General features: G+C 39.1%; 1 protein-coding gene across 2 annotated transcripts in view; it reads left to right on the top strand.

Moving 5' to 3' along the window:
- The window catches only part of HYCC2 (hyccin PI4KA lipid kinase complex subunit 2), a gene marked incomplete at both ends in the record, with an annotated part of 40,846 nt that overhangs the window by 15,134 nt on the left and 7,322 nt on the right, over positions 1–18,390 (top strand). For both annotated transcript variants that reach the window (XM_080689635.1, XM_080689636.1), the window contains 6 exons: positions 759–839; positions 2,472–2,587; positions 4,563–4,658; positions 8,898–9,014; positions 10,405–10,492; positions 17,788–17,947. In XM_080689635.1, the coding sequence (XP_080545761.1) occupies positions 759–839; positions 2,472–2,587; positions 4,563–4,658; positions 8,898–9,014; positions 10,405–10,492; positions 17,788–17,947 (658 nt within the window). The remainder of the gene's footprint in view (positions 1–758; positions 840–2,471; positions 2,588–4,562; positions 4,659–8,897; positions 9,015–10,404; positions 10,493–17,787; positions 17,948–18,390) is intronic.

Consider the following 18,390-nt stretch of genomic DNA (forward strand, 5'->3'; position numbering starts at 1 on the left):
TTTTGCTGGACGTGGTGGTGCACGCTTGTAAGCCCCGCGCTTGGGAGGCTGAGACAGGGTCGCACAGGTTCGAAGCCAGCCTCAGCTACTTAGGCTCTCAGCAACTTAGTGAGACCCTATTTCCAAATAAAATATAAAAATAGGTCTGGGAGTATAGCCCGGAGGTAGAAAGCCCTTGGGTTTCACCCCCAGTACTACCAAAAAATAAATAGATAAAATGTCATGTTGTAGCCAGGCACAGTGGCTCCACAACTGTGATCCTGGTACTTGGGAGGCTGAAACAGAAGGATCTCAGGAGGCCAGCCATAGCAACTCAGGGAGACCCTATCTCAAAATAAAAAATGGCTGGGGAAATACCTTGGAGGTAGAATGCCTGTGGGTTAAATTCTCAGTACAAAAAAATGTGACATTGTACACCATCAGTATATCCTATTTACTTGTCAGTTATATTTCAACAGAGCTGGAAAAAATTTACTTTGTATTAGAACAATGTTTTAATCTCCCTATTCTTTATATAAATTTAGCATAAAAATTTATGTGCCTGCTTGCTCACATGTTGTATGATTTGATAGAGTTGTGTTCAGTTGTTCTGGCCAGTAAGTTAAAGCAAATATGTTAAGGTAAGGGTAGTACTACTTTTACCATATTAATATTTCTAAAATTCTTTCTCAATTACCAGTGATAAATTTAATAAAGTAATTATTAGTAGTATATAGACCTGTGATTATTAAATTATCTTTGTTTTTATTTTACTATAGGAAATTGCTGATAAAGATGGAAACAATAAAGTTCTGTCTTTCACTATTCCTTCCTTATCCAAGCCTTCAATATACCATGAAGTAAGTAACCTTGGAAAGGTGGAATTGTTTAAAATTATATTTTAAAAAATCAGTTTTTTACCAGAGATAAAAATTGCTATATCTTTACTGATTTGTTTCTTTTTTTCTTTTTCTTTTTTTTTTTTTTTTTTTTTGGTACTAGGGGCAAGAGACTTTCTACCTCTGGGCTACACTCCCAGACCTATTATTATTATTATTTTTTTTTGGAAACAGGGTCTCAATAAGTTGCTGAGAGCCTCACTATGTAGCTGAGGCTGGCTTCGAACCTGTGCAATCCTCCTGTCTCAGCCTCCCAAGCGCGGGGATTACAAGCGTGCACTACCACGCCCGGCTTACTGATTTGTTTCTTAAAGGCAATGTTTTAGCACATGCCTGTAATCCCAGTACTTGGGAGGCTGAAATAGGAGGATTGCAGGTTTGAGGACAGGCTCAGCAGTATAGTGAGACTCTTGGCAACATAGTGAGAACCTGTCTCAAAACAGAAAATAAAAAAGAACTGGATTATAGCTCAGAGGTCAAATGCCTCTGGGTTCAATCCCTAGTACCACCCCCAAAAAAGTAGATATTTGTTAGCCAAGGACAGTAGCACAAACCTGTAATCTCAGCTACTTGGGAGAACTAGACACAGTTTTTTACAAGTTCCAGTACAGCCAGGGTGACGAGGCAAGACCCAGTTTTAAAAATAAAATTTAAGTGTGCATGAATGCCTCCACCATCTTGTACTCCATTAAGATGTATGACTACAGCGGATCATGGTGGCGCACACTTATAACCCCAGCATTTGTGAAGTGGAGACCTGAGGATCATGGTTCGTGGACAGCCTCAACTGCTTAGTGAGGCCCTTTGCTACTCAGTGAGACCCTGTTTCAAAAATAAAAAGACCAAAAAAAAAAAAAATCAGGCTGGGGGTGTAGCTTGGAGGTAGATTGCCTCTGAGTTCCATCCTCAGTACCACACACACAAAAAAAAGATATATGACTGCAATGCACTTATAACAAATTTAAATACATTAAAAAATAAAATAAAATTTAAAAGAAAGGCTGGGAGCCAAGCACCATGATGCATGCCTGTAATCCCAGTACATTGGAGGCTGAGAGAAGGAGGATCAAAAATTCAAGGCCAGCTTTTGTAACAGACTGAGACCCAATTTCAAATTTTTTTTTTTTCGCCGGGCATGGTGGCACACGCTTGTAATCGCCATGCTTGGGAGGCAGAGACAGGAGGATCACGCAGGTTTGAAGCCAGCTGTGCTGGCTTAAGAGACCCTGTTTCCAAATTTTAAAAGTATAATAAATAGGTCTGGGAGTGTAGCCTGGAGGTAGAAGGGTTTCCAGGAACCCCAGTACCACCAAAAAATAAAAATAGAGATTTTGCTGGGCATGGTGGTGCACGCTTGTAATCCCTGCACTTGGGAGGCTGAGACAGGAGGATCACACAGGTTCGAAGCCAGCCTCAACTACTTAGTGAGGCCTTCAGCAACTTAGTGAGTCCCTGTTTCCAAATAAAATATTAAAAAGGTCTGTGAGTATAGCCCGGAGGTAGAAAGCCTCTGGGTTCCACCTTAAGTACCACCACCAAAAAAAAGAGAGATTTTTACTTCATTTTGTCTCATACTGTACCTTATTTCTGTAGCCCTCTACAATTGGATCCATGGCTTTGACAGAAGGGGCTTTGTGTCAACATGATCTCATCAAAGTTGTTTATAGTGATCTTCATCCTCAGAGGGAAACATTCACTGCACAAAACCGGTAATGGTCAAAACTAAAGAGAGTAACAGTTGTGAATTTATGCTTAATAGTTAACCATAACTACTTCACGTTTGATTAAAAAGAATAGTCTAAAATTTAAATGTCATACTAGTGAGATACATCATAGTACAAGGTAAGCATCTTAATCTAAAAATCTGAAATCCCAGTTGCTTCAAAATCTAAAGCTTTTTGAGTGCCAACGTAACACCACAAGGGGAAAATCCTACACATGACCTCTTGTGATGGGGATACAATAAAAATGTAAGCACACTGACTGTTGTGTAAAATTACCTTCAGGCTATGTGTATAAAGATATATCTGAAACATAAATTAATTTCTTGTTTAGGCTCTGTCTCAACCCAAGATACCTCATCATGTATATGCAATCTTTCCAAAATCTGAAACACTTCTGGTCCTAAGCATGTAGTGAAATACCCCTCTGTCTAATGTTTGGTATTATGTTATGACCATCTTATTTAATTAAAGTGTGTGTGAAGTCAGCGAAACCAGGATTCATATTTTCGCAGTGCAATTTAGAAACTTATCCCATAAGCTAATTTACTTTCCTTACCTTGCTTAATTTTATTATTATAAAACAGGATGAGTACCTCAAGTTAGACAAACTGCACAATTCTAAACTGCCCTCAGTTTTGACAATAACTGAAAGTTTGCCTTGGGTTGGAGGTCTCCAAAACCACCCTCTTGTTTGATAATTTGCTAGAAGTACTTTTAGAACTCAAGAAAAGCCAATATAGTAACAGTTAAGGTTTATTACAGAGAATTAGCCCAAAGAAAACAGATATTATATATAATAGAATATGGGAGGACTCAAAAAGCGAAATCTTTATTGTCCTTTCTCATGGAGACATTAACCTCCAAGAATCAATGTGTGACCATATACACAGAGTATTGCTCTCTACAGAAACTCTCAATCTTTGGTTTTTGGAGTCTTACTGAGGCTTCATTATTTAGGCATACATAGTTGATTGATTGCCCACATGCCTGATCTCAGCCTCCAAGTTGACTGACAGTGTGACTTGAAGCCACCACCTTAAATCACATGGTAGTTCTTTCTGGAATGTCCAGCCCCCACCTAAAATGTCAGATGTGGACAGCACAACCCAAGTTCTGGTGTCACCAGCCTCCTTCCTAAACAAAAATTCTATCAGAAATGACATAGATTACTTCCTAGAAGCAAAAGCCAGGCTTCTCTTTGGGCAGGGCCAAATTATTTCCTACACAGACCATCCCCTGGTTTTTGGCCAAGGCTTTCTTACACAAAACCAAATACGTTTTTCTGGACATTTACATTTATTATAGCATTTCTATCACAGAAACAGCAATACTCTCATCGTGAATATGACTAATGTGGAGGAGCCAGTGTAAGCTAGGGATTTAAAGAGAGAGCTAACTTGCCTATTGAAGCCACTGCACACATTTTCAGGTTTTATACTAATTTGATCTACCATGTCATAAACAGTTTGTCACAGAAGTTAACTGATAATTAACTAACACTCATCATTTTCCACCACTAATTCTGAGGATTTGACCATCAAGATTAATTACCATAACCATATCAACACTGCCAGTGTTACACTGTGTCACAAGATGACAGTAGATGTAGCCTGCAGAAGTAGGGATTTACATGCCTTCTGTTTGTAATACCTCTCTATCTGTGAATTCTGCCTTTTGATTCAACCAAGCATAGATGGAAAATATTTGCATCTGTACTGATCATAGATTTTTTTTGTCATTGCTCCCTATGCAATGCATTATAACATAACATCTCTTTGTATAAAGTTTACAAAGCATTAGATACTGCTGTGACAGCAAGGAATATGGCATATAAAAGGAGAATGATAACAAAACAGTTCAAGAAGATGCTATAGTAATCCAATTGAAAATCAAGGTCAGTGGTAAAGGTATATTTCCAGTAGAAATAACTATTTATAATCCTTTTCCATTGATTTTCTAGATTTGAAGTTCTTAGTTTTCTCATGCTGTGTTATAATTCTGCTATTGTCTATATGCCTGCCTCATCTTACCAGTCTCTTTGTCGGATGGGCTCCAGGTAAGAAAGTAATTATGATTAATTTTCATATTCATTTATTTGACAGGTATTTATTGAGCAAATTCTCTATGCTGGGCACTGTTCTCATGATAAAGCAGTAAAAAAAAAAAAAAAATACCTCATGGAGCTCACTTTCCCATAGTCTTTATTATCCCTCATGACTTTCTGAAAATTATTTTAATATGAAGGGAATATTTTCTAGCTAAACAAGGAATTAGTTCAAGAACAAGGAGTTAGGTCAAGGGAGGATATTGTTTACTGATATATCTAATCACTCCTTGAAAACAAGGAGTTAGATCAAGTTAGAATATTGTTAGCCAAGTGAGGTGACACACACTTGTAATCCCAGCTTGGGAGCCTGAGACAAGAGGATTGCAAGTTCAAACCCAGCCTCAGCAATTTAGCAAGGCTCTCAGTAACCTAGAAATAGAAATAAGAAATAAAATTGGGCTAGGGGTATAGCTTGGAGGTAGAGAACCTCTGGTTTCAATCCTCAGTGCCAAAATAAAGAAACCAAAAATAAAAAAAATATCATTTAGTGATAATATCTAATCACTCTTGGATGCCACTTTTTAATGAATCATGCTGAGTTTTGAATAAATAGACCTATCTAAGCCAGTTGTGGTGACACACACCTATAATCCTACTACTTGGGAAGGTGAGACAGGAGGAGCAGTTTTGAGGACAGCCGCAGAAACTTATCAAGACCCTCTTTCAAAATAAAATAGACTGGGTGTAGCTCAGAAGTTGAGTGACCGAGGGTTCGGTCCCCAATAACAAACAAACAAACAAACAAACAAAATGGCCTATGTATGGGAAACATCTAAAAAGAATGTGAACCTTTTACAAGAACTGTCTCTGTTGGAGAATAAGGTTAGCAGTACCAATAGTTGTCTGTGTGTATGTTGGCGGCAGGTGGGGAGATGCCTCTGTGTGTTTCACAGGTTATAATCTTTACTAAATCAGAATTTCTAATACTTTGGACAGACCTTGCTGAAGTTTAAGTTTCCACTACAGAAAAATTTTAATATAAATTAGAGTCAAGAATTTTAATTTTGAGTTTATACTTCTAATTTTAATGAGGATACTAATGAGAAGATTAAATAGTCCCCAGAAGATTAAGTAGTTTTTTAGTTTTCCATTGTGCATAAAAAAGTATGAACTAGATTGGTGTGGTGGCACATGCTTGGAATCCCAGCATTTGGGAGGTGGAGACCAGAGGATCGTGGTTCGGGAAAGCTTCAGCTACTTAGCCAGGCCCTTTGCAACTCAGTGAGACTGTTTGAAAAAAATAAAAAGAGCCGGGTATGGTGGCACACGCTTGTAATCCCCGTGCTTGGGAGGTGGAGACAGGAGGATCACGCAGGTTCAAAGCCAGCCTCACTGGCTTAAGAGACCCTGTTTCCAAATAAAAAAAAATATAAAATAGGTCTGGGAGTGTAGCCCAGAGGAAGAAGGGTTTCCAGGAACCCCAGTACCACCAAAATAAAAATATAAATAAAAAGAATAAAAAATAGGACCGTGGGTGTAGCTTGGAGGTAGAATGTCCTTGGGTTCCATCCCCATTACCAAAAAAAAAAGTATGAACTAGTCAGGTGTGGTGGCACAGACCTGTAATTTCAATACTTGAAAGACTGAGACAGTAAGGTCTCAGATTCAAGGATAACCTCAATAATGTAGCAAGACTAAGCAACCTATTGAGACCCTATTTCAAAATAAAAGAGCTAGGAGTGTAGCTTAGAGGTAGAATGCTCCTGGGTTCAATTTCCAGTAACACACACACACAAACAAAAATGACATTATTTCACAGATTTTATGAGCCTAGAATCTAGACATAAGTTAGCTGAGACCTCTTAGAGTTTTATAAGGCTGTAGGTAGTATGTTTTCTGGGGTGGGTGTGGTGGCGCATGCTTGTAATTCCCTTACTTGGTAAGCCAAGATAGGAGGGTTGCAGGTGTGAGGCCAGTCTCAGCAATTTAATGAAACTCTGTTTCTAAATAAAACTTGAAAAGGGCTGGGTGTGGTGGCACACACTTGTAATCCCAGCATTCAGGAGGCTAAGACCGGAAGGATCGCGGTTCGTGGACAGCCTTAGCTACTTAGGCCCTTCGCGATTTAGTGAGACTCTGTTTCAAAATAAAGAATAAAAAAGAAAAAAATAGGACAGGGGGAGGTCAAATGCCCCCCAGGTTCCATCCCCAGATCCACACACACAAAAAATGAAGAGGGCTGGGGGTTAAGCTCAGAGATGGAAAACCCTGGGTTCAGTAATCAGTACCAAAAACAAAATAAAAATTAAATAAAACAGTGTTGGGGGTTTAGCTCAGAGGTAGATTACCCTTGAGTTTAATCCCCTGTACCACAAAACATTCTCATTCTGTTCTGTGGTTTTAGGGTCCTGGTCCAGGTATCAAGGACTTGAAAATGCTGCTAAATGCAGCAAATCTTGCTATCTGGTGTTGGTTGCATTGTTTCCATTGTAGAAAGAACAGTCTAGCTGACCATCAGTTTCCTGTTGGCCATCTGCCATTGTCCATCTTCAATTCCATGCCAAATGGACCTCCCAGTACAGGCAATTTACAACAGGGCAGCCCCTTCTTCAAAGCCAGGGAAGAAGTGAGAAAGATACCAGCAAGACCCTTTACCTTATGTAATAGGATCACATAGCCAAATACACAGAATTGGAGAATCCCATCACTTCACAAATTCCATCTTCACGTAGAGGAGAAGTGATGACAAAGAATGTAAATACCAGGAAGGAGGGATCATAGGGATTCCTTTCAAGAGTCTGTCTGCCACATATGTTTTGTTACTGGGACAAATGTGTGATCCTCTTTATACAAAACTCATTAATTTTCCTAATTAAGGGATGATCAATCTAAATTAGTTATACTTAGATTATCTTTTTTGTTGTTGGTTTGGTACTGGGGATTAAACTCAAGGGCATTCTACCTCTGAGCCAAACCCATAGCCCTATTTTTTTTTTTAACTTAGTCTCACTAAGTTGCTGAGGCTGGCTATAAACCTATGGTACTCCTATGTCAGCCTCCCAAGTAATAAGATTACAGGCATGTGCCACCATCCCTGACATATATTCAATGAATGTAATGTAAGTCAGGTGCAGTGGCTTACTGCAGGTTTGAGTCCAGCCTCAGTAATTTAGCAAGATCAAACTAAAAAATAAAAAGGGTTGGGTATATTAGCTCAGGTGTACCTTTGTTCAACTTCCAGTGCAGTGAGTGAGTGAGCGAGTGGGTGGGTGGGTGGGTAAATGGATGGATGGATGGATGGATGGATGGATGGATGGATGGATGGATGGTTGGATGGATAGATTGATATAATGTAAATACCACAAAGGTTTGATATCCACCCTCATCCATTGAGGAATAAATAAGCAAACCTCTTTTTTAATAGCCTGACATTACACTGTCCCCTTTTCTCTACTTTTTCTGCACAACTTTTTTTTAATATAATGCAGTTTTCAACTTGCAGTCTCTTATTGATCACTACATTATACATACTTGTCATAAATATTTGTGTATTTGACACTTTTTTTTTTTAATTTTAGTTTAAGCCAGGTGTGGTGGCACACACTTACAATCCCAGCATTTGGGAGGCTGAGACAGGAGGATCCGGGCTTAATGTGGCCAGCTTTTGCAACTCAGTGAGAGCTTTTGTTTCAAAATAAAGAATAAAATCTAGAGCAAGGGGTATAGCTTGGAGGTAGAATGCCCCTGGGTCCCATCCCCAGTACCGCAAAAAAATAAAAAAAGGAGGTTGTTAGCTATTTGAGAAAAGTTATTGTTTGATGTTAGGGATTGAACTCAGAGGCCTTCTACTTCCAAGCTTTGCCCTGGTTCTTTTTTAATTTTTGTTTTAAATCAGGGTCTTTTAAGTTGTTGAGAGTCTTACTAAATTGCTGAGGCCAATCTTGAACCTGTAATCCTCTGGTCACAGCCTCCCAAGTACTGGGATTACAGGTGTGCACCAACATGCCCAGCTAAAGTTGTTGCTTTAATAGATATAATGGTTTACAAGAATGTATGCTATATGAGCATATGGATTTTACTTTCTAATCTTTTACCTCTTATGACTGTGCAAGGCTCAGAACAGTGCCAACATATAGCTGGCGTCAGTAAATATTTGAGGAATGAATAATTGAGTCAATGAATTTATGAAAGCAAAAACTATATTTAATGAATAAAGAAATAACATGAAAAATACGATATTTTTCCTAGGGTTTGTGTAAGTGGGTTTCCACGACAACATGAAAAACACTGGAAAGAACTCTGTGGTCGAATAGTATTGGATCCTGAATTTATGGTGCAGCTTCTTACAGGGGTTTATTATGCCATGTAAGTAGGTGGAATATGAAATTATGTGAGGTCTTCCTAATGTTTTGAATCTTTTTATATTTCCCATATCAGACATAACAATCTTTTGTTCCATTATGGGCCTCTTCTCCTGTTTTTCTAATAAGTTCTTCTTATAGTACTTTAAAAATAGTCAGTGTATAGCAGATAGCTATTAAGACTGGAGTCAAGCCAGGCGTGGTGGCACATGCTTGTAATCCCAGTATTTGGGAGGTAGAGACTGGAGGATTGTGGTTCCTGGACACCCTGCTTATCCAGGCCCTTCACAACTCAGTGAGGCCATTTCACAAACTAAAAAGACTAAAAAAAAAAAAAAACTGGAGTCATTTTAGAAATTGTCAGGAAGCTGGGCGTGGTGCCGCACGCTTGTAATCCCAGCATTCGGAAGGCTGAGACTGGAGGATTGTGGTTCACAGACAGCCTCAGCTACTTAGTGAGGCCCTCCCCAACTCAGTGAGATCCAGTTTCAAAATAAAGAATAAAAAGTAGGGCAGGAGGTGTAGCTTGGAGGTCAAACGCCCCTGGGTTCCATCCCCAGACCCACAAAAAAAGAAAAAGAAAAAAAAAAGAAATTGTCAGGTTTTCTATATGGAATATTATTTCTATAAAGTTCATAGCCTAGATATTCATGAATGCATTTGATTAATTATGTGAGGAAACATGTGTAAACTAAACATAGTATTTGAAATCTCCATTTTGTTTTTGTTTTGTCTCAGCCTCCCGAACGCTGGAATTACAAGCGTGTGCCACCACGCCCGGCTCCATTTTGTTATTATAACCAGAACTAGGACAATTTAGAAACGATATGATTGAAAATAATTGATGTTGCTGGGTGTGGTGGCGCACACTTGTAATCCCCGCACTTGGGAGGAGGAGGCAGGAGTATCGTGCAGGTTTGAAGCCAGCTGTGCTGGCTTAAGAGACCTTGTTTCCAAATAAAAAATATAAGAATGGGTCCGGGAGTGTAGCCCGGAGGTAGAAGGGTTTCCAGGAACCCCAGTGCCACCCCCCCAAAAAAATAATAATTGATGTTTAATTTTTGTCCAGTTTTCTTGCCAGCAAGTCAGGCTTGGTGGTACATGCCTAGAATCCTAGCTTCTCTGGAAGATGTGGTGGTAGAATCACAAGTTTGAGACCAGGAAAGCCAACTTAGGGACATCTTATCTCAATTTTTTTTTTTTTTAAAGATGAATTTGGGAACATAACTCAGTGACAAAAACTGCTGGGCTCAGCCTTCAGGACCAGAACAAAGAAACTGATGTAAAAATCTGTTTTACAACCAAAATAGTAGGACTTACAACAATTTTTTAAAAAGTTGCTTTGAAGATTAGAGATATTTACTAAAGATAGTAAATGATTTGCTTTTCCACAGGTATAATGGACAGTGGGACCTTGGCCAGGAAGTTCTTGATGACATCATTTATAGAGCTCAACTGGAGCTCTTTTCTCAACCACTATTGGTAAATTATTTGTTCTGTTCTATAAAAAAAAAAAAAAAAATATATATATATATATATATATATATACTTATAATTAAACATCTTAGGTTCAAAGTCATACAAACATATACAGTGTGTGTGTGTGTGTCTGTGTGTGTGTGTGTGTGTGTGTGTGTGTGTGTGTGTGTGTGTGTGTTCTAGGAATTGAACCCAGGGGCATTCTACCTCTGTTACATCTCCAGCCCTATTTTTTATTTTTATTTTGAAACAGGGTTTTGCTGGGTTAATGAGAGTCTTACAACTTGCTGAGGCTGCCCTTGAACCAATGATCATCCTGTCTCAGCCTCCCAAGTACTAGGATTAGAGGCGTGGGCCACCATGCCCAACAGTTTCATTCATTTCTCTCTTTCTTTCTCTTTCTTCCTTCCATCCTTCCTTTCTTCCTTTCTTTTTTCTTTCTTAGTAGTACTGGGAATTGAACCTAGGAACCCAGGGTACTCTAAGACTGAGCTATATCATCAGCCCCGCCCCGCCTTTTTTTGTTTTGTTTTGTTTTAAGATAAGGTCTAAGCCAGGCATGGTGGCACACACTTGAAATGCCAGCATTTGAGAGGCTGAGATGGGAGGATTGCAGTTTGCAAACAGCCTCAGCTACTTAGGCCCTTTGCAACACAGTGAGACCCTGTTTGAAAATAAAGAATAAAAAATAGGGCTGGGGTGTAGCTCAGAAGTAGAATGCCCTTGGGTTCCATCCCCAGCACTATAAATAAACAAACAAACAATAAGTAAATAATAAAAAAAGACACGGTCTTGCTAAATTGCATAGGTTAGCCTTAAACTTGGGATCTTCTTTCCTCAGCTTCCGGAGTAGCTGTGATTATAGATATGCACCACCACACTGGTTTATTTACTCCATTTTTGTTTTGTTTTTTGTACTGGGGATTGAACCAAGGGACACCTTTGAGCTACACCTCCAGCTCTATTTTTTTTTTCTTTAATTTGAAGCAAAGTCTCTAAGTTGCAGAGGGCCTCACTGAGTAGCTGAGGCTGGCCATGAACCTGCAGTCCTCTTGTCTCAGCCTCTCAAGTACTGGGTTTACAAGCATGTGCCACCATGCCTGGCTGTATTTGTTTTTGATATTGGGGATTAAATTTAGGGACATTCTACCTTCAAGCTAGACCCCCAACTCTTATTTTTATTTTATTTATTTTCATTTATTTATTTTTTGGTACTAAGGATGAAATCCAGGGGCATTCAGCCTCCAAACTACACCCCTAGCCCTATTTTTTATTCTTTATTTTGAAATAGGGTCTAAGTTGCATAGGCTCTCACTAAGTAACTGAGGCTGGCTGTGAACCTGTGATCCTCTTGTCTCAGCTTCCCAAGTACTGTGATTACAAGTGTGTGCCACCATGCCCGGCTTTATTTTTATTTTTTATTTAGCAACTGTTAGGTATGCGCAGTAAAGAGATGAGGAAGCGCGGTAAGTTTTTATGGGGTCCTCTCGGGGATGGGGGCTGGACCTCCCAGAGACCTGCAAGCCCCTCTGAGGCTGAAAGGGTAATGCTTCTCTTTTAAGGCATATTTCTTGGGGGTGGGACTATGCATGGGAACGCTGCCCCTCTCGCAACATCACCTAGCAGAGTCTCCTCCTTTTCCAGGGTTCTGCCCCTGTGGGAAGTGGGAGGGACCCGACTTGTCAGAAACAGGATCACAAATTTGCAGTCTTCCTGTCTCAGTTTCCCAGGTACTGGGATTATAGGCATGCGCTACCATATTTGTCTTTATTTGTCTTTATTTATTCTCTTTTGTGTGTGTGTGGTACTGAGCCATTCTCTCAGTCCCCCCCCCCCTTTTTTTTTTGAAACAAAGTCTTGCTAGGTTGCCGAAAACCTTGATACATTACTGAGGCTCTCTAACCTGTGATTCTGTCTCAGCCTCCCAAGTACTGGGATTACAAGTGTATGCCACCACACATGGGTTTATTCATTTTTATTACACATATTTGTACCTAAAGAAGGCCCTATTCAGTTTAAAGAGAGGAAGAGGGCCGAACATAGTGGTGCACACTTGGAATCCCAGCATTTGGGAGGCTGAGACCGAGGGATCATGGTTTGCAGACAGCCTCAGCTACTTAGTGAGGCTCTCCGCAACTCAGTGAGACCCTGTTTCAAAATAAAGAATAAAAAATAGGGTAGGGGGTATAGCTCGGAGGTCGAATATCGCTGGGTCCCATCCTCAGAATCCAATAAATGAATGAATGAATGAATGAATGAATGAATGAATGAATGAAGATAAAGCTGGGTGAAGTGGTGTGCACTTGTAATCCCAGCATTTTGGAGGCCGAGATAGCAGAATTGCGGTTCAAGGACAGCCTCAGCTAGTGAGACACTTTGCAACTCAATGAGACCCTGTTTCAAAATAAATAGTAAAAAATAGGGCTGGGGGTATAGCTCAGAGGTAGAATGCCCTTGGGTTCCACCCCTAACACCACAAAAAATATAAAGAGAGGGAAGCAGGGCGTGGTGGCACACGCTTATAATCCCCGTGCTTGAGAGGCTGAGACAGGAGGATTGCACAGGTTCAAAGCCAGCCTCAGCTACTTAATGAGGCTCTCAGCAATTTAGTTGAGACCGTGTTTCCAAAAAATATAAAATAGGTCTGGGAGTATAGCTTGGAGGTAGAAAGGCTCTCAGTTCCACCCCCAGTAACCATCAAAAAATAAAAAATAAAAAAATAATAAAGGAAGATAAAGTTCAGATAAATTAAAGAATTAAATGTTTTGATGTCTATTAAGAAAAGAGAAAAAATGTTAAATATTCAGATTTCTAAAAAAGGGAAGCCTTTCTAATCTTAAGAAGCAGGAATAGTTACTAAAAGGAAATTGACCTCTCCTCACATAACTATCCAAATTCTGCACTATTCTTTTTTAAAAGCAAAATTAAATATGCAGTGCATATACAAGAACAATATTTTCAATAGTCATGACAAGAAAAAGCCAATTATATTATTCCATATAAAAGATTTCATACTCCCCTACATGTCAAAAACATAAATAATTAAAAAACAAATGCGAACATCCAGTAGGGGAGTGAAGAGGTATTGTTTATGTTACCGTGGTATTATAGCACAACTCTATCTGCAGAAGCAATTTGGTAATGTGTTTCTTTTCTTTCTTTCTCTATCCTTTGTCTAGCAGTGTATCCCAGGAAACAAATTTAAATAACATTAACAGGCATGGGGAAAACATTACAGTGTTATTTTAAATATTAAAGAATAAAAATAGAGCTGGGTGTGTTGGCACAGGCTTGTAATCCCAGCATTTGGAAGGCTGAGACAGGAGGATTGCGGTTCGCGGACAGCCTCAGCTTCTTAGGCCCTTTGCTACTCAGTGGGACCCTGTTTCAAAATAAAGAATAAAAAATAGGGTTTGGAGTGTTACGTGTTCTAAATGTTCCGCAGCAGAGTTGTTGTTGTTGTTGTTGTTGTTTGGTTTTTTTTTTTGTGTGTGTGTGTGTGTGGTACTGAGAATGGAACCCAGGAGCATTCTACCTCTGAGCTATACCGCAGCCCTATTTTTTATTCTTTATTTTGAAACAGGGTCTCACTGAGAGTTGTAAAGGGCCTCACTAAGTAGCTGAGGCTGTCTGTGAACCACGATCCTCCTGTCTCAGCCTCCCAGATGCTGGGATTACAAGTGTGCACCAACACCTCTGGCTTGAGAATGATTTAAGTTACATGATATTTACTTGACATAATTATCTTTTAAATTTTATACTAAAGAAAAATGCTAGCTGTTTAAGTGAAAAAGCAGTATACACCTTTTAAAAAAAATCTAGACAAGACATAAGAAACACAAAATGCTGTTATCTAAGTGACTTGACTTAATGAATTTTTAATTCTTCCTAAGTTTCTTTTCTCTTTTTACTTTTAAAAAATTTTTTTGCAGTAGTAGGGATGGAACCCCAACATTTTCTACCACTGGGCAACACTCCCAGACCTATTTTATATTTTATTTGGAAACAGGGTTTCACTAAGTTGCTGAGATCCTAACTAAGTAGCTGAGGTTGGCTTCAAACTTGTAGGATCCTCTGTCTCAGCCTCCCAAGTACTAGGATTACAAGGGTGTGCCACCACGCTCAGCTCTCTTCCTAGTTTTCTAAGCTTTTTGTAGTATTTTTATAATAGTATTTTAAGAATCTTATTTGTGGCCATTCGTTTTGGCGCAGCTTGTAATCCCAGTGTTTGGGAGGTTGAGACAGGAAGATCGGGTTTGGCAAACAGCCTCAGCCACAGGCCCTTTGCAACTCAGTGAGACCCTGCTTCAAAATAAAGAATAAAAGCGGGGTATGGTGGTGCATGCTTGTAATCCCCGTTCTTGGGAGGCTGAGATAGGAGGATCTCACAGGTTTGAAACCAGCCTCAGCTACTTAATGAGGCTCTCAGCATCTTAGTGAGACCCTGTTTCCAAATAAAGTATAAAATAGGTCCAGGAGTATAGCCTGGAAGTAGAAAGTCCCTGGTTTCTACCCCCAGTACCACCAAAAAAATTAATAATAATAAAATAAAGAATAAAAAATATTGCTGGGGGTATAGCCAGAGGTAGAATACCCCTGGGTTCCATCCTCAGTACCGCAAAAAAAAAAAAAGGTTATTTGTTCAATTTCAACTTTTAGTACTTTTTTAAAAGCCTTTTTTTCGTGTATCTTGCATTTATATCTTATTTATATTGTAAGCTAAATATTAAGATAGCGTCTTCAGTAATTCTTTGATACTGTAATTCCTTTTTTTAAAATCTCAGTATCCCTAATTTTTCCGTAAGGGTTACATGAAAACAAATACATCACAGATTACATCATCATTGTAATGTCATGCATTTATGAGACTCTTTAAATTCATGGTTTATAGCCGGACGTGGTGGCACATGCTTGTAATCCCAGCATTGGGGAGGGTGAGACAGGAGGATTGCGGTTCATTGACAACCTCAGCTACTTAGTGAGACCCTTTGCAACTCAATGAGACCCTGTTTTCTTTTTTTTTCTTTTTTTTTTTTTTTTCTTTTCTTTTTTGTGGTACTTGGGATGGAACCCAGGGGCTTTCTACCTCTGGGCTACACTCCCAGACATATTTTATATTTTATTTGGAAACAGGGTCTCACTCATTTGCTGAAAGCCTCACTAAGTAGCTGAGGCTGGCTTCGAACCTATGCGATCCTCCTGTCTCAGCCTCCCAAGTACTGGGGTTACAAGCATGTGCCAACATGCCTTGCGAGACCCTGTTTTAAAATAAAGAATAAAAGCCGGGTGTGGTGCTGCACGCTTGTAATCCCAGGATTCGGGAGGCTGAGACCAGAGGATCGAGGTTCGCAGACAGCCTCAGCTACTTAGTGAGGCCCTCTGCAACTTAGTGAGACCATGTTTCAAAATAAAGAATAAAAAATAGGGCAGGGGGTGTAGCTCGGAGGTCAAATGCCTCTGGGTTCCTTCTCTAGACCCGCAATAAAATAAAATAAAGAATAAAAAAGGGCTGGGGGTGTAGCTTGAAGGTAGAATGCCTCTGAGTTCCATCCCAAGCACCGCAAAAAAAAAAGGGGGTGGGCAAGCTGGGCATGGTGGCACATGCTTATAATCCCAGTACTTGGGAGGCTGAGACAGGAGGATAGCAAGTTCATGACCAGCCTCAGCAAAGTGTCAGGCCCTCTGCAACTAAGTGAGACTCTGTTTCCAAATAAAGAATAAAATAGGGCTGGGTATATAGCTCAGGTTGAATACCCTTGGGTTCCATCCCCAGTACTGGCAAGAAAAAAAAAATCTAGAGCCATCTGAGCATGGTGGCAAATACCTGTAATCCCAGTACTTGGGAGTCTGAGACAGGAGGATTAAAGGTTTGCAGGCAGCCTCAGCAACCTAGTTAGGTCCTCCACAATTTAGTGAGACCCTGTTTGAAAATAAAATAGGTCTGGGGTGTAGCTCAGAGATAGAATGTCCCTCGATTCAATCTCCAGTACCAAAAAAAAAAAAAAAAAAGAAACAAACAAACAAACATGGGCTGCATGTGCACACCTAATTTCAGTACTTGGGAGACTAAGACAGAGGATTCTAAATTGGAGGCTAGCCTCAGCAATATAGTGACCCTTAGCAACTTAGACCCTATTTCAAAATAATAAAATAGAGCTGTGCATGGTGGCATATGCTTATAATCCCAGTACTTGGGAGACTGAGACAGGAGGATCACAGGTTCACAACTAGCTTCAGCAACTTAGTGAAATACTGTTTCAAAAAGTAAAATTTAAAAAAAACAAAAAAAGGCTGGGAGTATAGCTCAGAGGTAGAATGCCCCTGGGTTCAATCCCCAGAACTGCAAAAAAAAAATTAAGTAGGGCTGGGGATATACCTCAGACATAGAATGCACCTAGGTTCAGTTCTCAGTAAAACACACACACATACACACACACACACACACACACGCACACACACACGCACACACACACACACGGATTAATCTAATGGCAATTACAGAACAACTAGTTCTCTCCATCTTTTCTAGGATAGCCAAAAGTAGTAGGACAAAATATTAGTCTTTAGGAAAAATTTATCCTTATGGGGACAGAGGAATGGAGAAAAGCCTAATGTTTGTCAGAGTTTAAATTCGGCATGTTATTTACCATGTGAAGAATCAGAAGCTTTTTCTAATTATTTTATATCAGGATATAACACTTTTTCTTTGGAATACCTTTTCTCTTTAAAAGTTAAGAACTTCAAGGAATCAGTGGGATATGACTCACTGTTTTGTTGTTTGGGGTTTTTTGTTTGTTTTTGTTTGTTTTTTTGCTAGGAATCAAACCCAGGGTCTTAGGTACATTCCCACTGAGCTATGCCCACAGCCTTGTGACTCACATTTTTTAAAATAAATTCTCATTTGTAAAGCCTGCTCTAAAGAATACAAAATATTGGAGATAACAAACATCCTGACACATTTGTACTTTTATATGTTATCATACTACATGTTTTAAATACATATTCAAAAAATTATGGGAACATGAAGTATAAAATAAGCAATGATGCATGCTGGTAGCTGAGCATGGTGGCACATGTCTGTAATCCCAGTACTTGGGAGGCTGACACAGAAGGATCACAGGTTTGAGGTTAGTCTAAGCAACTTTGTGAATAAATATTTCAAAATAAAAGTAAAATTGTTCTCAGGATTTAGCTCACAGTTAGAATGTCCCTGAGTTCAATACTCAGTGCTGCAAAAAAAGAAAAAAAAAAGATGCATGTTGGTTGTAAATTTGTATAGATTTATATTACTATTTTAGGTTGCCAATGCCATGAAAAACTCATTACCATTTGATGCTCCTGATTCTTCACAAGAAGGACAGAAAGTACTCAAGGTGGAAGTCACTCCAACAGTGCCCAGGATTTCTCGGACTGCAATTACAACAGCTTCAATCCGTCGTCATAGATGGAGGAGAGAAGGTAAGTACGAAGTCCCCATAATCTACCCATGGATTCAAATAAATTTATCACTGTTTGTATAGACAGGTGATAGTATAGTACTCTAGATAATTTAAAAATTTTTTTTTACTTTTTAAAACAGCACCAGAAATGTGATTGATTAAATGCTTAATGCTATTTTAATATAAGTATGTGTATATTTATAAAGTAAATAGATGTTAGACTACTGTATGAATGTTAAAACAGAAAAATAAGATCAGGTTAATTTTTGTCTGCTTTTGACTTAGTAAAAGAATAGGAAAAAGTTTCTTTGAGTCTGTTAACTTACTGGGGGAAAAAAAGGTGCGTGTATGAGCATTGTGGGAGAAAACTATATAACTGACCAAACTAACAGTATAATACAAGCTATTCATAAAATAATTGATTATTGTTTTTGGGTTTTTTTATCTTTTCCTTTTTTACAA

The sequence above is a fragment of the Muscardinus avellanarius genome, assembly GCF_963383645.1.
Source record: "Muscardinus avellanarius genome assembly, chromosome: 2".
NCBI classification, from domain to species: domain Eukaryota; kingdom Metazoa; phylum Chordata; class Mammalia; order Rodentia; family Gliridae; genus Muscardinus; species Muscardinus avellanarius.